Here is a 27,954-nt window from a genome sequence, read left to right on the forward strand (position 1 = left end):
AGGAACTCTTCCAACTGTGCTGGCCAACAAGGCCATGACAAGCCTGCCAAAGCCCATGCCACCTGTCCAGCACTGGGGTGAAAGAGCTTCGAGGGGTCTTCAGGCAGCCTGGAGCTTGTTCTTGGCAGGGAACCCTGACACGACTGAACGTGAATATTAAGGAGATAACGCACGGGGTAGCACATGTCCTCACTGGTTTTCTCACACCTGTTTTTCACCCATTGCCATCTGGATTGTGAGACAGAATCAGTGCTGACATATTACCATTCATCGGTTGATGGTACAAAGCTTAATGTGTGTGTGTGGGTAATGGCGGCGGGAGGCAGAGCTATATTGAGTGCTGGAGTGGGTGGTGGTGATGAGATTGGCAGACTATCCTGCTAATTTCGTGAGTGACAGGTCCCTAGAGAGGGAATAAACAAAATCGTCATGGTTTAACAACTCACAACGCACGTCATTCTTGATAGCTTAATTAGCTCATGGTTAAATTGATATTCATAATGCACATCATTGCAAGCAAACATCTCGGAAAATGTGGCTTGTAGTTTCTTTCATTATTTAGATGTTAAAAGAAATCGTTACGCTCACACAAACATTTCTTTAATTTTATTTAATCACCTTCATGTCAAACCGATTTGAATTTCTTTTGTCTATGACAAAGCTCCAAAGCAAAATAAGCACCAAAAAGGCATGAAAGTAGTCCATATGGCTTATGCACTATATTTCTTTTGACGTCATATGATTTGCAGTGATGCGGGAAAACAAAGCTTTTCCGAAACTTGCACCTGCTGGTCAAAATGGTGTAAATGCAATGGAAACTCAAACATAAAAACAATCAATTTATTATATGCAAGCTACAAATGATCAAATACCATTAAAGGGATAGTTCACCCAAAAATGAAAATTAGCCCATGATTTACTCACCCTCAAATCAGGTGTATATGACATTCTTCTTTCAGACGAATAAAATCAGAGTTATATTAAAAATGTCCTGGCTCTTCAAAGCTTTATAATGGCAGTGAATTGTTGGGTCATTTTTGAAGTCCATAAAAGTGCATCTATCCATCATATAACTGCTCCACACGGCTCCCGGGGTTAATAAAGGCCTTCTGAAGCGAAGTGGTGCATTTGTGTAAGAAAAATATCCATATTTAAAACTTAAAATAACTAACTTCCGACGGTCAGCGGTACATGAGCTGCTTGCACTAAAGAGTAACCCTTGACCCTTGAACCATTGACATATGCATTTTGACGAACGCTGAAGTGCAGAGGATAGAGCAAAACAAAATGTAGTGTTGGGGGTTACTCTTTTAGCGCAAGTCGACTTGCGTACCGCTGACCGTCATATACACTTCGGATGACTTGAGGATGAGTAAATCATGGGCTAATTTTCATTTTTGGGTGAACTATCCCTTTAAATATGAAATCTGTGTTCTTTTGCTAATTTGTATGGCTTGGTTAAACTGGCCAATAAGAGGCAATTAACTACTGATTTTCCTATTAGTAGTTAATTGTCTCTTATTGGCCTGGTTAACCAAGCCCTACAGTTTAACCAAAGAACACATATTATACAGACTTCATATTTAATGGTAATTGAACCAGGCCAACAAGAGACAATTAACTACTAATTTTCCTATTTATTATACAAATGTGTCATTAAAAATGTCTGCAAAAATTACAAAGCTCCTTATATAACCATGTAGACTGGTCGTGGGTTCACTGAGCTTATCCCCAGTGGAAAACCACTGAAATTTTGAAAAGTTATGAAAGAATCAGCATAACTTTAGCAGAGGAACCAACTGTTTATTAACTGAAAATCTCTTTAGAGTTCATTAGCAATGTGGCGATGTACGAATTGTGACTGAATCAGAAAATTTGGGATCTGATTTTTTTTTTAATTAATCGGTTGATCCAGTTCACAAAACTAGTCAAGTTTATTAATTCACAAGTTCAACTCACCGGATTGGTAGATCATAAGTGAATAATGGCATACATTTTGTTCACACAAAGCTTTCATTTGACTTTTGAATGACTTATAGAATACCACATGAGTGAAAAAATACCACATTTATGGTGCTTTTGCATCCTTTTTGAAACTTGAAAGATCCCGTCCCCATCATTGTTAATATGGTTATTAGAAAGTCAGGTTTAAAACAACAAAAGGGTGAGTCAATTATTTGATAACTCTTTATTTTAAGGTGACATAGTTATATGTTACTACATGTACTTACTATAGTAATAAACCAAACCCCAACCCTTACCATAATTCTATAGTAAGTACGTGTTAATTAATACTCAGTACTTATTTGAATAAGTACAATGTAACTGTCACCTTAAAATAAAGTGTAACCAATTATTTATATAGTTAACACAATCTTAATTGAATGTTTTCATGTCAGATTGCACTAATTAAAAGGAAAGTAGTTTGTTGAGATTTTGTGTATGTGAGACATTTGGAGAGTTTGGCACTTATTGAGGAATGTATTTGATAATGCCAACCAATCAATAGCCTCCATTTCTCCTTTCATCGCCCATTTTCTCTCCCGCACAAGGTGACGGAATATATTATCATATTTCTCCAGCGCAAAATGTGTGCGTGTCAGCACACAATTATAAATAATAATGACATGCATTTAAAAAAAAATTACAAAATGGTATCCTCAGGTGCTGCGTGGAATTAGGAGCGAGTATTATCTGACTATTTCATGCTTGCGAGTCTCTTAAGATGTAGAAGTTGTTTGCCAGGAGTCACTGTTCATTAGTGTTTCTGTATTAATAACTGTGTGTGTGTGTGTGTGTGTCTCAAGGTCACTCATATGGAGATCTCCACTGTGGTCTGAGACACGGAAAATGTTAATAGGTTGTAACTGCATGTGGTGTTCTTGGGATGCCAAAACAACAGACAAATAACAATTATAATGAATGCCGTATAAATGCCAAGTCATTTGCATTTCCCACACAATTAAAGAGAATTAGAACTAAATTATAATTAACACTCATTGAAATAAACCAATTTCAGACCACTACCTTGTTTATTTGTTTTGTCATTTGCAATTCTCTAGCTCGTACCATTGAGTGAAGACACCGCTTGGCTCTGTAGCACTTGGTGAAGAAGTGTCCTGGGAAAAAACAGATGGTGTTGTTATGTTAGTAGGAGGCTGGGAAAGCTTGAAAAGGGGTTTCGCTGTCACAGAGCATCACTTGACCCTGTTTAGCCTTTCATTTGGGTGTGCAGCTCGCATTCAGGACCGGGTCGAACACTTATTCATTTTTTCAAATCCCTCTCCAACTACAAGAACAGATGACGCTTTGTTTTTGACCAGCCTTTGAAAACCATTTGGATTGGATTATCATCTATTTAATATGTTAAAAATAAGAATTATGTCAGGCACAACTAAATGGACTGTATTTTTACATTTTCTAACAACCATAATGCTATGTGTACTTTTTGCCAGGGGGTTGCTATGCAGTTACTAAGGTGTTTTCCTGACATTACTAGACAATTGCTAGGGTGTTCAGGGTGGTTGCTAAGGTGTTGCTAGGTCAGTGGTTCGCAGCTTGTTAAAATCCAAATCTCTCATTGAGAAAAGATAAAAGATATTTATTGTTCTACTGCTCATTTTCAACCCATTTTCTACCCTCAAAAAAAAAGTTACGCCTTTTTTTAAGATTTACGCAATCCTTACTTAAAGGGTCACTTCAGCGCTGGGAAGATGAATGTGTATTTAAACTGTGTCATTTATGTAGTAGAAATGTGAAATTATTTTTGAATTTGGTGCCTTCTAGACTGAGAAAAGACAGAAAATGTATTTTTGTCTCATGTGGATGAAAGACAACAACTCCCAGAATGCACTTGCTTCGCTGCCCTATGAGGCCACTCCGTACACCGCCCCCAACATCGTTTTTATCTTCATAATAATACAATAATTTCGTTCAGTTAGAGAATAAACACTACAATTAAAAACTGAATGTGTCTTTTCAATAAAGTGTGAGTGAGCCGAACGAAAGTCACAGGACAAACAATTTCATTCAGCACGAGAGGGAAGTAGTAGCTGAGGTAAGCGTGGCTGTGATTCTCAGCGCGTGTCCAGTCTGGCACGTTTTCTGAACGCATATGGAAGCTAAACTCAAATAGGAATTCATTGAAAAGTTGAAACACTCACTTTGCTCCGCATCGCTCCGTAATGAGGTCGAGCCGCGAGCGCATTTACATTCTCTGCGTGAGATCTCTCCCCTATGGGCGGTTTGAAAACATGCGGGACAGTTCCCTCTACTGGCTGTAGTCTTTAGCCTCTGGCCAAAAAATCCTCAGATGAAGCAAAATGACGATATTTGCGTCATCGGAGGAATTTTTCCAGATATAAAATGCATAATTCTCTCGTCTCAGGGGGATATGAGGGGGGAAAGTACTATAATTAAAATATACTACGGGGTTTCTACTGATACAAAGAAAGCCTAATGCTAAATCACTGAAGTGACCCTTTAATCCTTAATATTAATGAAATAGCATAAATCTTAAAATAAATAAATAAACTTTAAAAATGCTCAGATGTTGCTTACTGGCTCAAGCAAAAAGAAGCTATAGATATGACTTGGGATCCTTCCTTCGAAAACAATTTTTGCTTTAGTCGGACTGAAATGTCGCAATGACAATGTCACGTTTTGCTGCTTTTTAGAGTCTCCCTGGAATTTTTATCTTTATGCCATTATGATTTGCAGCAAAAACCTCCTCTTAGAATGGGAAATGCAGCGAGGTCTGTATCTCCATGTTCCGCTGCCTGGGTAGGGCAACAGTACTCACACCAGAGTCGGCTCCGGTGGTCCCTGTCAAATGCTTCAGCGGTGTTCTGGCAGTTTCTGCTTCCTGAAAAAAATTAATGTGTTGATAGGCAACTGGAATTTCAACATCTGCTCGAGCTTCTAAAGCTGAGAAGCAGTGGCCAGTGACGTCTAAGAGGTGTTGACGACCGCATTACATTTCCAGCTCTCACACATTAACAACACAGCTTATTTAAATCTCTACTTTTCTAATGGATGGGTGGTGTGCCGATTCCTTTTCTGAGAAAATGTAAATGCCAGGAGAAAAACAGGGCTAATTCAATGTCATTAAGTAAAAATGAATGCTTATTTTAGTTCCACTTTCTACTGATTTTCTCACTTTTGTTTACGATTTAGCCTGACAATTGTCAAATTTAGAAGAGGTGAGGTGCCAAACTAGTGTTCTTCCTCTGTGGAGAATTGCACTTGTCTAAATGAATCAGATGTTCTTAATTTCACCTCTTAGACTGTCTGCTCTCCCTCAGGCTTGAAAGAACTGAGCTTTTTAACTGTGCTTGTCAGAAGTGCAAGTGCACCACCCATCAGCTCTAATGTCTGTCAGCTGAGAGCTAAACCCAACAGATACAACCAAATCATTTTGTTAAATTATTTAATCATGCTATCTACCTTATTGGCCCAAAAACAGTAATGTCAGGCTTCTATGTCCTGTCCTCCTCTTGTGATAATAGCTAGTTCATTATTAACAATACATTAGAAATAGAGATTTTATGAACACAATTTTGGACATTCTGTTGACTATTAATAACTTTGCAACTAGATATCAACTAACTCTCAGACTATTATGATGGCCCTCCAACAGACATTCTACTGACTATAAGTAACTTTGCAACTACATGTCAACTTATTCTAACCCTACCAGTCTACTAATACACTACTAATACTCGATTGAGAATTAGTAGACATGAAGGTGCAACGTTACTTAGAGTTAACAGAATGTGTTGAAAAAATAAAGTGAAGCCTTTCAAGTTTAAAAAAACCCTCTGTCAACACTTTCAGCGTAAATGAAAAATAGATCCCATATTAGATTTTGAAGGTGTCATGGCCTGAGGAAAACTTTCACCACATCTAACATTATCATTTTGTCCACTAGCACAGTTATCTTACGTGATCAGAATTACGTCTGTCTGAGTCCCATGAAACTATGGCCTGAAACGATAAGCTCAGATGAGAGAGATAGGAAAACAGGACAGATAAAAGCTGTATCTTTCTCCCTCCCACACTCAAAAGAATGTTATGGGACATCTTGGGCTCAGCAAGTTTGCAAAGAGCATCTGTGGGTCACGGACTCATTTAGAAACTGGGGTTTTTAATTTATGCGGCTGAACAGTGAAAACAAACCTATTCCAGTGAAATAAAAGGCACTTTGCGCTATATTTAGTGGAAAAACTTGCATCGTATTCCATAACTGCCCACAGTCCCACATAACCTGATAAATGCATTGCACCATATTAACATTCATTTTAAACTGACTACTTTCATTCTTTTCAGAGCAAAAATGCATTCTATGCAAATTAGGCTCATTATAGATTACCCCATGTTCAGGAAACCCAGCACTATTTGTCTGGGGCAATTACCATTGCACTGCTGCGACCCACAGAAAGCTGGCAGTAAACAGAAATTAAAAAAAGATTAACATTTGCTATAATTTACATAATGAATGGATGTTAAAGTAGTGTAGATAATGTGCATTTTCCTATTTCCTTTAATGAAACGGCTACTAAAGCTAGTCTTCTGGAAATCTTTGCAAAGTGTGGTAAATTGGTTGCAAAAAAACGGTATTATACAAAAGTATTACAGCCTAATGATCCATTCTTTTTCTTTCTTTGCAGGTGGCAAACCTTCTTAGACTCTTCCAGATCCCACAGATAAGCTATGCCTCCACTAGTGCCAAGCTCAGCGACAAATCCCGTTATGATTATTTCGCTCGAACTGTCCCACCAGACTTCTATCAGGCTAAAGCCATAGCTGATATAATACGGTACTTCAACTGGACCTACGTTTCCACTGTTGCCTCAGAGGGTGACTACGGTGAGACGGGTATCGATGCGTTTCATCAAGAAGCCAGAGTACGCCAAATCTGCATCGCAACTTCAGTAAAAGTCAGCCGCTCGGTAAACAGAGGAAATTACGAAAATGTTATTCGCTCACTTCAGCAAAAAGCCAATGCCAAAGTGGTGATTCTCTTCACCAGAAGTGAAGATGCAAGGGAACTGCTCGCTGCCGCAGCCAGGATGAACGCTACCTTCATTTGGGTGGCGAGCGACGGCTGGGGAGCGCAGGAGAGCGTAGTCCACGGAAGCGAGAAGGCCGCGAACGGGGCTTTCACCATTGAGCTTGCCTCATACTCCATTAGGGAGTTTGAAGACTATTTCACCAAGCTAACACCGGAATTGAACACACGGAACCCATGGTTTAGGGAATTCTGGGAGCACAGGTTTGGCTGTCGTCTACACGAGCACGGCTGCGCCAGTAATAGCCTGAGGAATGGGTCGTTTAAGCCAGAATCAAAGATCATGTTTGTGGTGAATGCAGTCTATGCCATGGCCTATGCATTGCACAACATGCGGCAAGCTGTATGCCCTAATACCACAAAGGTGTGCGACGCCATGAAGCCAGGCAATGGAAAGAGGTTCTACCGCGAGTTTATTCTCAAGACTAAGTTTGATGGTGAGTAGAATTGAGATATTTCAAGTTCTATCTCCTCCCAATCTATGAAGAAGCTCTTCAATTATCTACCTAAAATTAGATCCAACCAATAAGTCTTGATGCACCCAAACTTAATTTGCCACAAATTCTTTATCAAATTAGCTCCCAAATGGTCTCCAAGAGAATGCAGTCTCAGAGAGGATATCAGTTTGACAGACCTTGGACAATATGCTGATTTATTGGATGCGGTTTCAACAGATTTAATCTTTCAGTTTAAATGTTGAGAAATAAATTTGAGAGATTAGTTTACAATAGTTTCTGAATTGAGATGATTTGCACATTAACTTTAAAATGAATTAATGTTGCATGTTGTCTATGTCTTCAAGCTGCTAATAACGGTTCTAAACCTTTTTCAGCCCCTTTTAGGCCTGCTGACACTGAGAACGTGGTGCGGTTCACCTCATTAGGTGACTGTCTGGGTCGCTACAACATATTCCACTACAGCCAAGAGGAAAACAAGTTTCTCTACCGGAAGGTAGGCTACTGGGCACAGAGCTTAGTGCTCAATACCAGTCTGGTGCCTTGGGCTGGTGGAGCAATTCCTACATCTCAGTGCAGTGACCCATGCCAACCCAATGAAGCTAAAAGCATGCAGCCTGGGGACGTGTGTTGTTGGATTTGCATCCCATGCCAACCCCACCAATATCTCCTAGATGAATTTACCTGTGTGGACTGTGGATTTGGAGAATGGCCCCTTGCTAACCTGACAGGGTGCTATGAGCTTCCGGAGGAGTACATCCACTGGTCGGACGCATGGGCAGTAGGACCCGTCACCATTGCCTGTCTGGGGATGCTGTGTACGCTTGCTGTGGCTGGGGTTTTCTTACAGAACAACGACACTCCAGTGGTGAAAGCTAGCGGTCGAGAACTTTCATACATCCTGCTGTTAGGTGTGCTCCTTTGCTATGCCATGACCTTCATTTACATTGCCAAACCTTCGGCATTTGTGTGCACCCTGCGACGTCTTGGCCTTGGCACCTCCTTTGCTGTTTGCTACTCAGCTTTGCTGACGAAGACCAACAGGATTGCTCGGATCTTTGGTGGGGCAAGAGACAGTGCCCAACGACCACGCTTCATCAGTCCTGCCTCTCAGGTAGCAATCTGTGCCGCACTGATCTCCGCCCAGCTGTTGGTCGCTCTTGTCTGGCTGCTGGTTGAGGCACCTGGGGTGAGGAAAGAGGTGGGTCCAGATCGAAGAGATGTGGTGACTCTGAAATGCAACAGCCTGGACTCGAGCATGCTGGTGTCCCTCACCTACAACTGCATCCTCATCATCCTCTGCACCTTCTATGCCTTCAAGACCAGGAAATGTCCAGAGAACTTCAACGAGGCCAAGTTTATTGGCTTCACAATGTACACCACCTGCATCATCTGGTTGGCCTTCCAGCCCATCTTCTATGTCACTGCCAGTGACTACAGAGTAAGTAGGAGACATAGTTTGACGTTTAAAGGTACATTGTAGTGATATCATCTATTTCAGTAGTTCTGGAGTACTCCCAAGAACACACTTTCTGGATGTCTCCCTTATCTAATGCACCCAGGCTTTGGAGTCTTTACTTGTGAACTGATAAGTTGATTAGGGTAGGGGTGTCCAGTCCTGCTCCTTAGCTCTAAACACCCCCGCCTGGAAGTTTTTAGTAATCCCAGAGACCTTGATAAGGAGGTTCAGATGTGTTTGATTAGGGTAAGAGCAAAACTCTGCAGGACAGTTGACCTCCAAGGGCAGAAGTGCATTAGCGAGACAATGTGCAGTGTTGGGAATACTCCATGACTAGGGGTGGGAACCACAGATTTATTTCACATAGACACGCTTCGAAAACAAAAAGCAATGATCAAAGTACACATCAAACATTCTCTTCCTGTTTATGTGCACAGTTCTTAGCCAGAACAAGCTGCAAAATGAACCAGAATTTATGCCAGGAGTGAAAAGTCTGGCTACACAAGATTGTCTTTGAGGTTTATGCTAAAGAGGAGATACTTCATGAACTTCCACACATTGATCCAAACAGATATATTTTCTTTTGAAATGTAACAAAAAAAAAGTAGTAACACATTTTATTTTATTAGACTATGTAGTGAATACACTATTACCAAACGGCAAAATATCCTTGAGCATGTTTGATTCTAAGATTTTGCTTTTTCAGAAGACAGAAGTAGTCAAAAGATATGCTAAAACGTTTTAACTTCTCATATAACGCAAGACACACTTCAGTCTTGGCGTTTTCTGCAAGTCATGACACCAAACATGAGATTACTTTTAGAGGTGGCCTCTGGCTCTTATAACCAGACAAAGTCAGTGTGCCTGCTCAAACATTCAGAGATGTGAATGTCTAGTCGATATAGTAGCACTATCTGAGGGATGAGGGCTGCCTGTCGCATGTTATCAGGAGACTCTCATCGCTGTGGGGTGAGAGATGTCAGAGCTCTGTTAGTGACACGGCAATCAAGAATGCCCCCTGGCTGAGAGTGGCAATCCCTGCACTGCAGCAACAATTTTACAACACCAACACACTATCCACAGAGAATTATACCAGAGAATTATATCAGTTTGGTGCTGTCACTATCAGTGCTGGAGTGCTATGTAGTATCAGCCAGTTAACCTTTGTAGGGAGAGGAGATGGGACAATACCTAAAGGTTAAGTGTCAGGAAAAAGATTTATTTCACCACTTGTGAAACAAAAGTTGATTTTTTTGGCTTGGGAGGTTTCTTTTGTCTGAATAAACTAGAGATACTGCTTCTGGAGACCCAATGTCCTTCAAAGTTTATTTCCAACCTGCTTCAACACACCTGCCTATGATTTTCAAGTGATCCTGAAGACTTTAGGCGTGTTCAACTTGATCTGCGCTGCACAGACCGATTGGTGTATGGTATCAAAGTAGACTACCGCAAGAGCGATTCGAAAGACATCGCTCTCGCAGAACTTTGATGTCATACACTAGGGGTGTCCAATCCTGCTCCTGGAGGTCCACTGTCCTGCAGAATTTAACTCCAACTTGCCTCAACACACCTGCCTGGAAGTTTCTAGTCTGCCAAGACCTTGATTAGCTGGTTCAGGTGTGTTTAATTGGGATCAGAGCTGGACTCTACAGGACAGTGGCCCTCCAGAAGCAGCATTGGACACCTGTCATACACCTATTGGTCTGCGCAACGCCGCTTCAAGTTCAACACATCTAATGATTAGCTGGTTCAGTTGTTTGATTAGGGCTAAAACGATACTCTACAGGAGTGGTTCTCCAGGAACAGGGTTGAAGAACACTGGAATAAACAATAGGGAAATCTATGGAAGCCTGTTTTTGCCTTCCAACTTTATTTCTTATAATTGCAACTTTAGCTTGCCATTGCAACTTTGTTTCTTGTAATTGTGACTTTATATTGCATGTGCATTCAAGTCTCACAAGTGTAACTTTATTACTCAACTTGACACGCACGTGGGTTGCCAGATTGAGGACGCGCAACAGGAACGAGCACGACGAGACTCAGTTGATTTATCCACGTTTTAATATGCCTCTGGTCATATTACCCATTGGCAGTGGTTGGGATCACCCAGACCAAAACAAAAACAGACATTCCAACCTGGGGTCCATTCTTTGTACCTCGCTTAATACATCTGAGATGATTTGACAGATCCCCGATCTTCTAATCGTGATAACTGATCTCTGGCTAATTTGGTTCTTCAAATTAATTCTTGGAAAGGATTAAAATATCTGGATCAAGTTATCTGAGATTACTGCGCGTTCTCGTGTTCCCTGAAGAGGGCAGATGCATCGATACTCGAAACCACGATCAGCAATGCAGAGATTGGCTGGCGGCAAGACAGCCACAAAATGACATCATATAATTAAAAAAAGACACCTGAAGAAAAACTTGACGAATTTCTGGACCTTTATAAGGAAACAGCCAAGCAACCAAAAAGACATAAAAGTTGTAATAGTTAAATGAAATGTGCACTTTGTTTTGTTTTTTTTTAAAACATGATTCCCAATTATTTATATTCCAAATTTCTGGTATTTGTACAGTTTTTACGTTTTAAAGGAACACGCTGACTTTTTGGGACTTTAGCTCATTCATCGTATCCCCCAGAGTTAGATAAGTCCATACATACCATTCTCATCTCCGTGCGTGCCATAACTCTGTCTGACACACCCACCGCTAGCCTAGCTTAGCACAAAGACTGGAGGTAAACGGCTCCAGCTAGCCTACTGCTCAATAAGTGACAAAATAACACCAACATTTTCCTATTTACATGTTGTGATGTGTATAGTTACATTGTGTACTAAGACCGACGGAAAATGAAAGGTTGCGATTTTCAAGACCGATTTAGCTAGGAACTATTCTTTCATTCCTGCGTAATGATCAAGGAACTTTGTGCCGTACCATGAGTGCAGCGGCGTAATGATATTACACAGCGCCTGAAAATAGGCTAACTTCCGTCAACATAACCAACGTGACGACCTGCTTGCACAGAGAGCGTGCTGGGGACTATTTCCAGACGCTCAGCGCTGTGTAATATCATTGCGGTGAATAAGCTAAAGTCCCAAAAAGTCGGCATGTTCCTTTAATTTCAATATTGTAATTAGCAATTCATTTAATTTTATCTGTGAAGCAGATTTGGTACATGACAGCATTAATTAAAGTTTCTTAAGGGTCAAGATCAAGTTTTCTGCGTCTCCTGCGCTGCATCAAGCCACACACATAATATCTGTCACCGATCAAAATAATTAATGCGCACTCAGATTAACTGTAGCCTACAGCATGTGTGTAAGACTCCAATAAAATTATAAAGTAATTATTCCGTCATTAATAAATCTCTCCATTTAAAACTGACTGCCTATAGTATTATGGACTGCACATTATAATATTATTTTCAGATTAATTTTTGTATTATTATTATTTAAAATTATTATTGCCCCTGGTTTGATAAGGAACGCTATAATAAAGTAGCAATGGCTGGGACAGATTTTAAGTATCAACGCCACTTAAAAAGATGCTAACTAATCCTGTTTATATGAAATAGCCTGCTCCCGCGCAGATTTGAGCTTACAGACCAGGATGAGTGTCGAAAAACCGAACAATCCAAGATCATGCCAAATCGTCAACAATCAAATCCAGCTAACTGAGTTAGCAACGTACAAAGAACAGACCCCTGGAACTCACAAAGTAGAACAACTGGCTCTAGCATTGTTTTTCAGAGAAACAATTGTGAACTTAGCATGTTTCCTAAATATCTGCAAACATGGTATTTTTACGCTTTAGTTCAGCCAAAAATTATTCCCTACACTCAAAAAAAGGTTCTATATAGCACTAAAAGTTGTTCTTGGCTCGTAATCATAGGGGAACCTTTTTAAGTGCTGTGTAGCACCAATTTTGGTGCTTCAGTGGTTCTTCATCTGTTGAGGTGCTATATAGCACCATTGACTAAGGTGCTATATAGCACCACTACCATATACAGAACATGTTAAGATATGGTGCTATATAGCACCAAAAGTGGTTCCTCTATGATTAAGACAAAGAACCACTTTTAGTGCCATATAGAACCTTTTTTTTTTTTGAGTATACAGCCCCTGTAAACCTGGTATTACCTAATGTTATTTGGGCATATTATGTGAACTTAGCATGTTTCCTAAATGTCTGCAAGCATATGGTATTTTATGCTTTAGTTCAGCCAAAAAAAGAATAAATTACACACAGCACCTTTAAACCTGGTATTACCTCGTTATTTGGACATGTGATGTGATGATATGAATACCATGTTTTTAGACAGGTCTCTCCAATGCATTATTTGAAGTACCAATGGTACGTGAATGTAGTAATCACTTGGTAGTACTATGGTAAATATCAAAGTGCTAGTATATTATCTCATATCATCACTTTACAAAGCTACCAACTAAAGGTGTGCCAACCAGTTTTTTGCCTTTAATTTGGTCATGCAATTTTTTTTCCTTTTAAATTTGCAGTGAAATCTGACCAAGACAGGCAATTCACATGAAAGTTTAAAACATAGTTGCCCAAGTATAGAGTAACAAACAGTTGTGAGCCAGTATCTGAACTTGTTCAAACCGGTTCATCCCTGTACAGGTGCAGACCACAACCATGTGCATCTCCGTCAGTCTGAGCGGCTCTGTGGTGCTCGGCTGCCTCTTTGCTCCCAAGATCCACATCATCCTTTTCCAGCCGCAGAAGAACGTGACCACTCTGAGGGCCAAAGAAAACCGATTCTCCACAGCAGTCACCGCACAGAGCTCCACCTACTCACAAGGTAACCACATTCACTCCTAAAGCTTGAGTTAATGGTTATCGGTCACTTCTTTTATTGTGATTATCTTATTCCACAGCTTCAGCCTCTACCATAGTACCAACTGTGTGTAACGGTCGAGAGGTGGTGGACTCCACGACATCATCGTTGTGAAGACGTATTTAAGCAAGATGGGGCCAATTTTATATCACATCATCAAAATCAGGAGTTGAATGCAATTTCTTAGACTTGTGCTCTTTATTTGATACTCTAATCTAATATCTGGAGTTTATCTCATGATCTTATCCTGGACACCTATGCATCATTCTTGATAGTGTCCTAAATGATCCTGTGGTCACCTCTATCTTGACCAAGCATGTTTTTGTCTTTCAGTTACACAATAAAGCTATTCTTTATGACCAAGAGCTTGGAAAGGACAAGGACCATTTTAAATGTGATTATAAATCCATGTGCCATTGTGCTAGTCTAGTAAATTTAAAGCCACTTGACACAGGACTGGTTGTTTTGAAGAAACATGACGCTGAAACTAGACTTGGCAATATGCGCTCTTGATTTATGTACACTACAAAAGATATCGATTAGTCTTAAGTAATGTTAACAGTAGACTTTGATTTCTCAGTCTTTATAACTGTATTTCGTTGGACTTCAGCAGGCATGATAAATGAATGTTTCAGTCTCGTGATACAACCACAGGACCTTGATCACCAATGAGACTTGCACAAAATATATTATGATTTTCTTTTATGTACCCCAGGGTATGTGATTTTAGATGCTGTATTCTCAGTAAATGGGAGACTGTAACCAATTTCTCGTTTTAGTTTGGTGGTAAAATAGTCCAATTTCATTTGGAGATCAGTTTGTCGTTTTAGTGTTGTGGTAAAAAGTCTCACGTTTGGTCCTCATGGATTAGTTTAGGTGTCATTGCAAAATGGAAAAACTAACTATATGTATTTCCCTTTTTTGAACTTGCATTAAATTCTTAGTGGTCAGTTTTGGAGAAAAAAAAGTAGGTAACAATACAGATGTTTTAATGTGAATTTTTGTGAACCGGTCAGTGTTATACTTGTAATATATGTAAATAAATTCTTTTTAAAAAATAAAACAAATCACAGAAGTCTTCCTTTGGCTCAAGTTACTCTTCTAAAATTTCATTTGAGTTTAACATGTACATCAAGCACAAATGTTTTATTAGTGGTCAAGCTTTTGATTACATTTCTATGGTGTTTATCTATTTCGCTATTTATGCGTAGAGCTCTATATCTAGACATAAGTAGCGAAATGGATAAACACCATAGAAATGTAATAAAAAGCTTTTTACATCACGTTTTGACATGTAAAGAAAACAAAAAGCGGCAACCAAAAGTCCTAGATCAGGCTCCATCACTGGACCACTTCTTGCTCTTTAGCTTGTCTTTTAAGAGGAATGATATACAGTCCGTTCTTCGCTTCCTTTATTCTCCACCATCGGCCCAACCTGAAAGAGACAGGACAGGACACACTGAGCTCAAGAATGTCAACATGACGAAATGTGTAAATGTTGCTAAAAAGAGCAATTCACTTCACATTAGTGCCATCTAGTGGTAGTACAATGTTACTGCATAAAATCAGGTGCATGCATTGATTAAATATTCTGTTAAAATTAAGTAAAAAATAAAAACATACAAATGTTAATATATTATACAATAATAAAAAGCTATCCATCTACCTATTAGTAACCTTTAGCAACTAGTAGCTGAACTCAATTTGTTTATCAATATCACTAATAGCAAAATATATCTACTACAGATCAAACTCAGCATATTCATATTTTATTTGAAGGATATGGATTTTTAAAGGCCAATAATATCATTATGATAATGAAAGTTACTGATATTTAGAGAAAAATGGCTGATATGGGCTGCATCTGAAATCACATACTTCCCTACTATATAGTAGGCCAAAAACAGCATGTGACACACACACAAAAAAAAGTACACTATATTGCAAAAGTATTAGGACACCCCTCAAAATATTTGAAATCAGGTGTTCCAAATTCCAATCATGTCCATGGCCACAAGAGTATAAAATCAAGCACTAGGCATGCAGACGCTTCTACAAACATTTGTGAAAGAATGGGTCGCTCTCAGGAGCTCAGTCAACTCAAGCGTGGTACTGTGACAGGTTTCCACCCGTGCAATAAGTCCATTCATGAAATTTCCTCACTACTAAATATTCCACGGTCAACTGTTAGTGCTATTATAACAAAGTGGAAGCAATTGGGAACAACAGCAACTCAGCCATGAAGTGGTAGGCCACGTAAAATCACAGAGCGGGGTCAGCACATGCTGAGGCGCACAGTGCGCAGAAGTCACCAACTTTCTGCAGAGTCAATAGCTACAGACCTTTAAACTTTGTGTGGCCTTCAGATTAGCTCAAGAACAGTGTGTAGAGAGCTTCATGGAATGGGTTTCCATGGCCCAGCAGCTCATCCAAACATCCGTCGGATGCAGTGGTGTAAAGCACGCCTCCACTGGACTCTAGAGCAGTGGAGACGTGTTCTCTGGAGTGACCAATCGCGCTTCTCTGTCTGGCAATCTGATGGACGAGTCTGGGTTTGGCAGTTGCCAGGAGAACGGTACTTGCCTGACGGCATTGTGCCAAGTGTAAAGTTTGGTGGATGGGGGATTATAGCGTGGGGTTGTTTTTCAGGGGTTGGGCTTGTTCCAGTGAAAGGAACTCTTAATGCTTCAGCATAGCAAGTCATTTTGGACAATTTCATGCTCCCAACTTTGTGGGAAAAGTTTGGGGACGGCCCCTTCCTGTTCCAACATGACTGCACACCAGTGCACAAAGCGTCGGTCCATAAAGACATGGATGAGCGAGTTTGTGCAGGCCATTCAAGTTCCTCCACACCAGAGACCCAACCCGATAGAACACCTTTGGGATGAATTAGAGAGGAGACTGCGAGCCAGGCCTTCTCGTCCAACATCAGTGCTTGACCTCACAAATGTGCTTCTAGGAGAACGGTCAAAAATTATCATAAACACACTCCTAAACCTTGTGGAAAGCCTTCTCAGAAGAGTTGAAGCGGTTAGAGCTGTTTTAGTGTATGTCAGAATTAACAGCACTCATACCCGGTACCCAGATGACCTACTACTTCCTGGGAGATTCTGAAGTGCGCATACGATGGACACTTTACTATCCCATGAGGCCACGGGAGAGGATTTGTGTATAGCAGTGAAGCGACAAATATAGAACATACTTTTTAGTGGCCCTTAAGTAATTACCTATTCCAAATAAGTACCTACTCAAGAGAGTATGCGATTTCAGTGTTGATATATAGCACACAATTAAACAACCACCGATAAAATGCATACAAAACTGCTCAATTTCAATTTACTAAAGATTATTTGAAAATAGAAAATGTGCAATCAAAATGATTGTCGATTTTGCAAATGACACTACATGAAATAATCAGCGGATGCAGAAAAACACTTCACCTGTGCTCCTGTCCAACTCCAGCAACGAGAAACTTCCCAGAGTTCGAGAACTTCAGACTGTTCACAAATCCAGCCTAAAAAAGAAATGATAAAAGCGTATTAACATTCATTATACTGAAGGTAACACTTACTGTTAAAGACGCACATCTGACAGGCACATAATCGCTGTGTGGACATTGTGTAGTTGTGAAAAATAGTGGTATTATGAACTGATCCATTATTCATCCTCTCCAGATGAAGTGTGCTGCTTTATCCACACACACAATAGGACGTGATTTAATAGCAGACGGACCACAACCCGTCTAATAGAGCTGTATGGATCTGCACCGCTCACCATAGGGATGCTGAAGAGCGGCTCCAGGCCTCTGAATCCCTGCCCACACTTCCACAGCTGCACCGCTGAATTATGGGAGCCTGGGGAGGGACAACAATGATGTTGATGGTAATCAGGTGTTTGGAGAGCAGTCTCATATGGAAATACAGAAGGCGGAGAGCTTTGTGAACAAGGTCAAAGTGGAACGAGGACAGATTATGATGGTAATATTTGTACTTGAGGGTAATCGTTGTGTGCGAGACAAACAAGCAAATGAGAGTTTGTGGGCGGCTGTGGATTTAAGTGCACTGGGTTTGTTGCCTGTGAGTGATAGTTGGTGTTTTATGTGAGAGTGTGTGTGTGTGTGTGCACCTGAGGCACCTGATGCCATGGTGTCGGAGTTGTGCAGCGCCGCCACGGATGACACCCAGTAGGGCTGCTCCAGACCTGTGTTGCCATGGCTACCATGGGCTTTCTTCAATGTGGTCACCGGCTTCTTCTTATTAACCGTCCAAATAGAAATAGAGCTGGACAAAAACACAGCAGGGTGGCATTTCATCATCAATGCATTCAAGCATGGACTTCCAAAGTTTTTTGACAACCGGAATCCTAGGCCTAGTCCACATGTACAAGGGTATTTTCAAAAACAGAGTTTTTCCCTCCTTCGTTTATAATAAAAATTATAATAATTGCATCCACATGAAAACACAAAACATCTTCTGAAGCGCTGTCAAGAGCATGCCAAACCAACAGGTGGCAATATAACCCTAAACGTAAAGCCATGTTGGCCAATCAGAAGCCTGAAAAAAAGGTTATGCCGGTTCAGGTTCTGACGCAACAACCCAAAATCTCTGCACGACAACACTGCAACCAAAATTTCTAAAAATGTTCAACCTGGCAGGAGTTTTCAAAAAGTTTGGTTTCAGTGTCCGGATACTGCATTTGCATTTGAAAATACCCATGTTCGTGTGTGGACAGGGCCTTAGAGAACCCCCTAAGATTTTCAGTTAATATTTCAGTAATATAACAACACATTTCACAATGTGTTCATTCGTTCTATAGATATTTATCATCTCAGGATAATTTAGCTGCTTCTATAGAGCATTAAAAAACAGCAGTCTTTTAGTATTATTTATATACTATTATAGTATTTATTCATATTTTCATTTAGTTGTTTATATTTTATGTTTACGTTTTAGTAATTTTCTTATGTGCTTTTGTCATTTTTACTAGATTTTTTATATAGTCTTTTTTTCTCAGTTTTAGTCATTTTAGCAATTAACATTTCAGTGAGATGCGAGGCAACATTTTACATTTAAGTTTTTTCTAATCTAATATTTATTTCATCTTTATTTCAATGGCCAAAAATGACTTAGTAGTTTTAACAATAACAACATTGGTAAAAGTTATGCTTATTAATTCAAATTAATTATTAAATGTTATGCACTATTTAAAAAAATCTAGTCCTTGGAAAAGCTGAATTGAAACAAAGGTTTTGTCCTGAATCCCCACCAATACATTTTTAATGTATTAACACTCCAGGGCACTATTTGAGAGGACAGTTATTTGGTAGTGGTGTCCGAAATCATAGTGGATGCTATCGAGTGCATTAATTGAATCCCACAATGCACCACGATAACGAGTGTACAGGTATAAATTCCTTTTTAATTGGTTATTAAATTGTTTAAAGTTCATAGATAGTTTCTAGGGCTGGGCGATAAATAACCCGAATGTGTGGTTTACATCGATTTGTTTGAACAAAAATCGGTTTTCTCTTTAACATCCGGCGACGCTCCCCTCTGGCCTCCCGTAGTTTCGCGCGTTTGGGCGCGGAAAAGTAGATACACAAACAACAAGGACAGTGTCATTCGTAATTGGTTCGGGTTTTCGGCGTCAGTCGCAGAACAAACAATACCCCGATGCGAAGTGTGTTTTAAGTCTGAACGTAGCTACTCGTTTGAGCTGCGCAGACGTTTCTCTGCTCGGAGCAATAATAGACAGCGCAGCGGGAGCTCACACACAAACCGATCTCGTGACACCGTTACTACACAGCGCTGAGAAATCCAGTGAGAAAGCATTTGAATTCACCACAGATTTAATAACATCGTTACTGCGAGATCTAGTGGAAGCGTTCTGCGCTGAATTCTGTTATAAACCACAGATATCAGATCAAACACTGCTGATGTGGGAAACAGGAGAAACATTGAGACAACATGAGTGAAGATCAGGGGTTTCAGTCACAAATCACCAACATTCACCATGATTTACTGTAGTAACACCACATGGATTTAATGTTGTTGTCATTATTCATCTCAGGGTTAGGACAACCTTTTGGGATTGAAATTCAAGCACTTTTCAAGGGTTTTCAAGTGCTTCACATTTTTTCCAGCACTTAAAAGCTATAAATATTATCAAATTTTAATGTTATTTTTAATGTGATGATTTGTAAAACTAAAAGTTTAAAGGGGTATTGTGGAAGAAATAGTCGAATTATTATTTTTTTTTATTCCTATAAAAGATACTATAAAAGAACAATGGTAACCTATATTTAATAAGAGCAGAATATTTACATTTTCCCTATACTTTTTTGCACATTACTGTTGTTAATAAAAGTTAATGTTATCTGCATATCAATTCATAAACCTTTGATATGCATATTGCAAAAGATATGGTGCCCATTTATACTGTGGAATAGTCGGGGTTTATTCACATGCTGGAAGTTTTGGACCCCAGGTATGTGCTACCAAACCGCAAATATTTTACATAAACAAAATAAAGTTAAAACTCGTTTTTAACAATTTCTTTGTCATCTGCAGATTGATTTTAAGTAGTAGAAGAAGAAAAAAAATCTATTTAAATCGTAAATTAGATTTTTTTGTGAAATCGGGGATTTTTTTTTTTAGGCCATATCGCCCAGCCCTAATAGTTTCCATGACAGAGTTCAAAATAAATCTTTTCATTACTACTGAAGCTGCCAGTTTGCTAATTATCAAATGATTATTAAACAGCAAGCACAAACTATGCAAAAGCGTCAGCCCTTTCTGTCCTTCACTCACTCATTTTCATTCACTCCTTTAAGTGGACTAATGTAGGGAATAGTGAATAAGAGTATTCAGATTTTCAGACAAGTCTTACCCATCATCTCCACCTGTGACCATGTGTTCTTCATTAATAAGCTGGACACAATCAATGGAGCCCCTTCAGACACACAGAAGACACGGACAGAAACATCATTACATACAGGAAGGTGAAAAGTATTCATCCTTATATTTGGGAAAACAAATTCGGTCTTAACTGTTGATGCAGCCAAGCCCAAACCCTGCTTTACTGGTTTAATAGGGGAAGTTTTGAAATCATAACATAAGAAAGGCACGTCACAACTACAAACTCACTCGTGTCCGTGAAAGACGAGCTGAGATTCTTCTGCAATTTTCCACACTCGGAGTGTTCGGTCTCGTCCTCCTGCCGTCACACATCGCTCTCTGCTCAAACAGTCCAACCCAGTGATCATGTCCTGATGGCCGAACCTGACGAAAACACACAAATGAACCTTGTGAATAACAAGCAAATACAGTTCTCTTTTTATTATAATCATCAGCTAGTGTACCTACAGGGTTTCTACATAAGCGTTCTCATCCACACTCCACACTTTTATCGAGCGGTCATGTGATGCGCTGTAGAGGGTATGAGTCGCTCGTCTAAAGGCCAATCCCTGTGGAGGAAGCAGTGAAGCAGAAGCGTTTTGACAAATTCAATCAAATGAGTACAAACAGTAAGTAAATTAAATATAAGCCTAGAATTTCCCATCATCTAAAGCAGGGGTGTCTAATCCTGCTCCTGGAGGGCCGGTGTCCTGCAGAGTTTAGCGCAAACACACTTGCCTAGAAGTTTCTAGTGAGTCCAAAGACCTTGATTGGCTGGTTCAGGTGTGTTGATTAACTGGGGTTGGAGCTAAACTCTGCAGGACAGTGGCCCTCTGGGAGCAGGATTGGACACCCCTGATCTGAAGTCATAGGGATTCAATAAAAACAAACTCAAATCAGAGAAATCATGTATCCATAAGAGATCTTGTACTCACCGATACAGCGCCTCTGTGTCCTGTAAACGTGTACTGATGTTTACATGTCATGGGATCCCAGATCATGATGAGTTTATTCATGTCCCCACTAGCCTAGAAAATAAAGAAAAACATATCTATTAAATTGCGTCCAACATTGCGTTTAATTAACAATAACTATAGCACAAAAATAACAGTAAAATGATTAGAATTACTCAAAAAAAAATTGAATCCACAAATATTAAATGATAATATGCATATATGATAATGTATAGAGAGAGACACAGACAGACTACCATTCAAAAGTTTGGGGTCAGGCTGCTTTCATTTGATTTAAAATACAGTAAAAACTGTAATATTGTGAAACATTTTTACGATTTAAATTAACAATTGTCTATTTGAATATATTTTCAAATGTAATTTATTCCTGTGACGTCAAAGCTGAATTTTTAGCACCATTACTATTACTAATTTAAAAAATAAATAAATAAAAACATACACTGACCCCAAACTTTTGAATGGTATTGTATTAGGCTTGCTACGATAGTCGGTGTTGCCGGTGTTACCGGTGTCCAGACTCAACACCGGTTACATCACTTGCCCACCGTGGCACCGCCCACCGTCTTTTTGATTTTTTTATAGTAATAAAATAATTTAGTTCAGTTAGAGAACAGACAATACAAATAAAAACTGAACGTATCTGCTTAATAAAGCAGGATCCGACCGTGAGTCTCGGCAGCGGCAGGAGTCATTCATCAGATTTAAGAGTGAGGAGCTGATTGAGATGATCGCGGAAGATTTGGTTTCAAAGCGAAACGTAAAAGCGCCTATTTAAGGGAGTTTGTCATTTGTTTTGTTGTTGTGTTTTTCATTAAAAATAATAGGCTAATGAACCCACAATTCAAGCAACCCGCAGCCGAATTGGCGCCAATTCAAAACTGAAAGTAAAATGTGCACGGCCGCACAGAGCGCGCATTGTTTACTTTCGCCTGGCTACGCAGTGCGAGCCTCCGCGCATTTTTTTGCCGCGCGCACCCTCGCGCTCGTGCGGGCGCGTCGAGTATAAACAAGGGGACGAACTGTTATTCATTCATGGCGTGCATCTCAATCATAGACTGATCAATGCTTGATCAGTGCCCTGACTACTGAACTAGGGAACTGATTGAGACGCACCCATGGCCTCACAGAGCGCGCATTTACAGACGAGCTGTCATTCACGGTGTGTGCGCACCGGCGCGTTTTCAGTTCAGAGCGGTCGTGTGCATGTTACTTTAGATTTAAAAGCCTTCGCCGGTGATACCGGTATTACCGGTGTTGTCACACATCAATTAACCGGTGGGAAAATTTCCTCACCGTCACATCCCTATATTGTATACATATACACAAATACACAAATTCCTCCAAGTCCAAAACTTTTATTGACCTTATCGAAAACATTACTGCATTTCAATAAATTGTTATTTTGTGGATGTATATATTAGCATATGGCATTAAAAATAAAGCCAGTTTGATTCTAAGGCTTAAATTATAAGAAAACATGAATTGACAGAAAATTTATAAATAACTGGGCTGGGTATTGGCAAATTTCACGATTCGATTTCGATTAAATTATTTTGGATATATATCATGAACAACACTAGCCTGGCTCTGCCCTCCTACGTACTTCCGCTTAATTTTAATTTTCCTTCAGTACTCCGTCTGGGACTGCGGTATAGTCTTAGGTTTTCTCCAAGGAAATTTTTACCGGTCCAATCAGAGAACAGAGGGAGTGGCTGAGAACGATGACGTTGATGTCGTGCGCTAGTTTGAGTTGTAGTTCAGTAATGGTGGCGGAGAAAAATTGTGAGCAAAGCCGTTCATTCGGTTGTGGCACCGCTGCCGAATATCCAGAAGTTAAAGCCGGAGCAAGAACAATCTTTGCTAAGTTTTTTTGGTGGCCATGATGTTGTGTCCTGGGAAAAGTTTGATTTTCCAGCTTGCTCCGTTAGTGGTGAAGGAGTTGGCTGAAGCCTCAGTAATTGTTTCTCGTGGGGTCTGAAGGTATTGTCATCATTTACAGGGGCCAGTCAGTGATTTTATTGCCGTCCGTCTCCCACCACCCACGTAAAAACCCCCGGACGAATTACCTACTGCTTTAGACAAACACCAAGGTCGTGTGGTCATTTAATTGCTGTCCAAATCCACATCTCTGAGTTTTCAAGAATATATCACTTCAAAATTCACTGTTTATATCCTTTTTGACCCCTGCAGAGCACCGTACGGCTGCGCTTCGCTGTAATTTGGATGCATTTCTAGACTTGTATTTCTTTAAATGCTGGCAAGTATTTTCAAGAGCAATATATTTCATCACGCTCAAAAATAAAAAGAAGAAAAGCACGTAAACATTTGAACTGGGCCGTTATTTATGGCAGCATTTATTCTTATCATACCACGCATATGATATTTTATTTACAGTATACAATCATGTTACGGACCACGTGAGGGGCACGTTCCCGATCACAAAACTCTCCCCTTCACCATCAATAAATCACAATCCGAATGTGCGAGTTTTAGGTTTTATCACTGAGGTGGCTGCAGAGTTATTTTTACAGACTTCCATGTGAGAAACAGAGACGAACGGCGCACGACCAAACGTTAGCGATTGGTTATGGCAGATCCAATAGTTTTAATCTTCAACAGAGTTCCCGCCTTCAAGGAAGTAAACGCGTGTCAATGGAGAGTGGCGAGACTCTCTGTACAAATGAAATGTACGAGAGTCTGGTAGGACCAGGCTAGTACAACATGGCTAATCAAAAAAAAAAATGATGTAAACTATACATGGAAGTCAGTTGGTACTACATTACTATAATATTGAAGGTTAAAATTAACCGATTTGTATATAAACACTTAGGCTAAATTACACTCAAGGACGTTTTTATAATAATAAAGAAATAATACTAACTTTACAATTACATAGTTATATTTCTAGACCAATACATTTTTTTAAATATAAACATTTAAATGGTTGCTGTGGTGCACACGTTAAGCAAAATGCCCTTCTTTAGAGTTTTTCTAGCTGACTAACGAGTTTATGGACACCGAATATGGTTTTTCGGAGGTAAATGTGACATTACGTGACACATTGTTTACAAGCTGTTTTATTGACGTCTTTCCGCGGTTGAAACACTGATTGAGTGATTACATGAAAGATGATAAGGATTTCGGAAAGTTGTACTGTCTTTTAACATTCCTTCTGATGTTCATTCATGTTTATTTCACGTGTGCTTCTCTTGAACTAAGGCGCTACTGTGGTCTGTCACGCTACATTAAACAGCGCCAAAACGATTTATTTTTTCATCATTTGAAATCTGAGACTTTGTTTCATATCAGAAGTAACAAGGCTTATTACATTTTATAGGCACTACAATGGACTAGACTAATCGATTCTTGGGATTTGAGAATCAATTAAAATCGAGAAATCTATATTTTTTTTACCCAGCCACAATAAATAATATGAGCCAGTGAATCCCAGCAGACCAACAATAGCGTCTCTCACCAGGTATTTCCCATCAGATGATATGGCCATACACAGGACGTGAGCGGTGTGTCCCACATGACGGTCCTCTGTTCCCTTCCTTCCTCCTGCCATTTTGTGCACCTTCTTTCCACTCTCCACGTCCCCTGCAGATCATACACATCACTCATTCAGAATACACAAGCATAAACGTCTACTCAATGGAAAATGTAGAACGTTAATGCAGAGCGCAGGTGACCTGTCAGACTCACATTTGATGATTGAGCAGTCTTTGCTTGCAGAGAAGATGTATTTCTCATCCGGGGTGATGACGAGACATGTGACAGATAGTTTGTGTCCTCTCAACAACCTGATCTCTGCTGGGTCTGGAGCTACGAGCTAGAGACGACGTCAGGGTGATGTCAAACACAGGAAGTCACTGTAGCAAATAAAGATATAGCATCTGCACACGCAGCAGCTTATGAAAAACATCACTCACGTCTTTGGCTATCATTCTTTGCAGTTTGCCTTTCTGTTCAAGCTGTGGAGGATGAATAAATCAAGTGATTAGGGAGAACAGAGACAATTTATGTAACATTGGTAATCATTTTATGCACAATACACTCACTGTAGCCATATATAACATCCTCCAAAACAATAGTTTTAATCAAATCCACCACAGATTTTAAAAACATGTTTTTTTTTTTTTTTAAACGCAATGAATCCAACCAGACCTCCCTCTAAACTACTCTCATTATTTTGGATGTTTCCAAGTCTGATTTGGTATTAATATAAAAAAAAAACCTTCCTTTCTGTATGATAAAAGCTTTAAATATAATTCAATAACTCATTTGCTATAACTGTTGTTATTAAAATGTTAAAACTGCTGTTTTAATTCACTGACATTCCCATCTATTTAAAGGGATAGTTCACCCAAAAATGAAAATTACCTTCATGGGGGTAATTTTCATTTTTGGGTGAACTATCCCTTTAACAAGTCTGGGGTTTAAAGAAAGTATATTTTTAATATCTTTTCAAAACAGTTTGGATGAAAGCATCTGCTAAACCCAAACTGGAATTTACACATTTATGAAAAGCCAATATTTAATTACATTATAAAAATGTCCAATTAAAATAACTGTAATAATTAAAATAAAAACAAAGTTCAAACATTTACTAAAAATTATGAAATATTTGATTTATTCACCTGCATGTCATACGACCATGAAATCAGAGAAACATGAGAATGTGATTGAGCTGTTCAATTATTTAATTATTAACCTAAAATCTCAGGGGGAATAAGGAAATATTTTAGTCACAGGGGTCCGGAAGTTTGGGTACTAAATTTGGAAAACAAATTATGTAAATGTTAATAACTTGCTTTCTTGCAAGTAGTGTGTTTTTTTACATATAGTATTAAAACCTCACCCTTTGTGTTATACATTATGTTACAATATTTTACATGCATTTCAAATTCATTTATCGATTCAATTGCATTATATTATGAAGTATTATTATATTATGAAATATAAAAATCTTGGGATTTGAGAATCAATATTGGTTCGTAAAAATGAGAATTGATTAAAAATCGAGAAATCTATATTTGATATTCTATTTTTTTATCATCACTTGAAATATTATATTATGATTATCTGCATTTTAAGTTAGAAATGTAATTTACAAGTAATGCTGTCAAAAATATGCAACATTTCAAAGGTTTAAGCATTTCCTGAATAAATGAGCGAAAAGTCTGACATATCATCGCACTGTCTTCCACACTCAGGCAAGAGAATAGATATCAAATATCAAATGATAAGTTTGTGAAGAAAGCCAGTGGATTTACCAAGTCCTCCTGAAGTCTTCCAGCTACGAGATCCTCTTCAAACGTTTCTTCCTCAGCTTTTTTGTCCTCTGCCAATAACAGCACAGACAGCACGGGTTGAGAAAACAGTGGGAAATGGGAAAGTGATGATGATGATGATGATCTTACACACCTTCATCTCTCAGCTGATCCAGGTAAAGTTTGGCCAGGCGAAGTTTCTTCTCTTGCGGCGTCTCCTCGATCTCGTCGTCTTCATTGTCCGGTTGTTTTCTGCTCGGTTCAGCTCTGCAGAAGAAATGCCATATGTGCTGTTATGTATATTAAGAAGAACAACATGACACCACACACTGCAGTCGGTCCTTTACCTTTCATTTTCTGAGTCACTCGATATTTCTTCATCCACTCGTTTGTTGAACTTTTTTGCTCTCCCTTTGCCATCATCTGCATTACTCTAACATTGATATAAAGATAGTATATTTTTTAGAATATCAAAGGGAAAAAAGCATCAACTAACACTATGAACGCTGAAAAGATAAATACAAATTCATGTCTCATTTGAATATAAACGTACCTTTCTTTTTAAATCTCCTTTGTTGGGAGCCGCAGAGATGACCCTTTTCTTTATAAAGAAAGACGACATGATGCCGTTTAAAACTACTTGTTTTTACTAAGTAATTGAGGATTGCCTGAGTTTATTTTTCGCCGCTTGCATGCCACTCACATGGCCACAAACACATGCTTCCTGCACTCGTTCTTCTTCTCGGGTGGTTTACGTGTGTGTTTGCGCTTCAGCGCGGCGTATTGGAGAGACCAAACATTACAGCGACCACTTCAGATCAGCTGCTGGGCTATATAACTGCACACTGTGAGAGTGAAACTGATATATACTGAATAATAATGATAGATTAAATAATATGCACACATATATACATACATATGCAATAAAAGCCGTACAGTACTACTACTACAAATAATAATAATATTATATTAT

The 27,954-nt window shown here is 39.3% G+C and overlaps 2 protein-coding genes across 5 annotated transcripts in view; one reads left to right on the forward strand and one right to left on the reverse strand.

Annotated features, from left to right (window-relative positions):
- Nucleotides 1-14,890, forward strand: part of grm2b (glutamate receptor, metabotropic 2b) — a 42,434-nt gene extending 27,544 nt beyond the window's left edge. The window contains exons 3-6 of the mRNA XM_079844626.1: nucleotides 6,669-7,506; nucleotides 7,902-8,965; nucleotides 13,622-13,802; nucleotides 13,879-14,890. Of these exons, the coding sequence (XP_079700752.1) occupies nucleotides 6,669-7,506; nucleotides 7,902-8,965; nucleotides 13,622-13,802; nucleotides 13,879-13,952 (2,157 nt within the window). The 3' untranslated portion in view covers nucleotides 13,953-14,890. The remainder of the gene's footprint in view (nucleotides 1-6,668; nucleotides 7,507-7,901; nucleotides 8,966-13,621; nucleotides 13,803-13,878) is intronic.
- Nucleotides 14,024-27,740, reverse strand: rrp9 (ribosomal RNA processing 9, U3 small nucleolar RNA binding protein). Of its 4 annotated transcripts, none has more exons than XR_013818579.1 (16): nucleotides 27,535-27,740; nucleotides 27,329-27,414; nucleotides 27,136-27,248; nucleotides 26,985-27,052; nucleotides 25,641-25,682; nucleotides 25,414-25,540; nucleotides 25,184-25,308; nucleotides 21,670-21,762; nucleotides 21,203-21,303; nucleotides 20,984-21,118; nucleotides 20,727-20,789; nucleotides 17,973-18,118; nucleotides 17,613-17,692; nucleotides 17,279-17,352; nucleotides 15,118-15,273; nucleotides 14,809-15,027 (listed from the first exon to the last, which is right to left on the reverse strand). XR_013818579.1 is itself a non-coding variant. In XM_079844628.1 (15 exons), exons 1-15 carry the CDS (start codon nucleotides 27,601-27,603, stop codon nucleotides 15,180-15,182), a joined length of 1,416 nt encoding a protein of 471 aa, XP_079700754.1. In that variant the 5' UTR covers nucleotides 27,604-27,740; the 3' UTR covers nucleotides 14,024-15,179. The 4 variants fall into 4 exon arrangements, 2 of the variants coding, with proteins under 2 accessions (XP_079700754.1, XP_079700753.1); XR_013818580.1 differs by having other exon boundaries at nucleotides 14,812-15,027; nucleotides 17,964-18,118; XM_079844628.1 differs by having other exon boundaries at nucleotides 14,024-15,273.
- Nucleotides 27,741-27,954: the final 214 nt, after the last annotated feature.

This window comes from Gobio gobio (assembly GCF_949357685.1).
Source record: "Gobio gobio genome assembly, chromosome: 19".
Taxonomy (NCBI): Eukaryota; Metazoa; Chordata; class Actinopteri; order Cypriniformes; family Gobionidae; genus Gobio; species Gobio gobio.

Bases quoted from the DNA above. Each gene is read 5' to 3' on its own strand.
- rrp9 (XM_079844627.1), bottom strand. From the start codon at position 27,603: ATGTCGTCTTTCTTTATAAAGAAAAGGGTCATCTCTGCGGCTCCCAAC. The intron at 27,053-27,135 runs GTGTGTAAGATC...TGTTATTGGCAG, and splicing joins GGATCAGCTGAGAGATGAAG to AGGACAAAAAAGCTGAGGAA. The intron at 20,790-20,983 runs GTGAGTTTGTAG...GTGTGTCTGAAG, and splicing joins CTCGTCTTTCACGGACACGA to GGGCTCCATTGATTGTGTCC.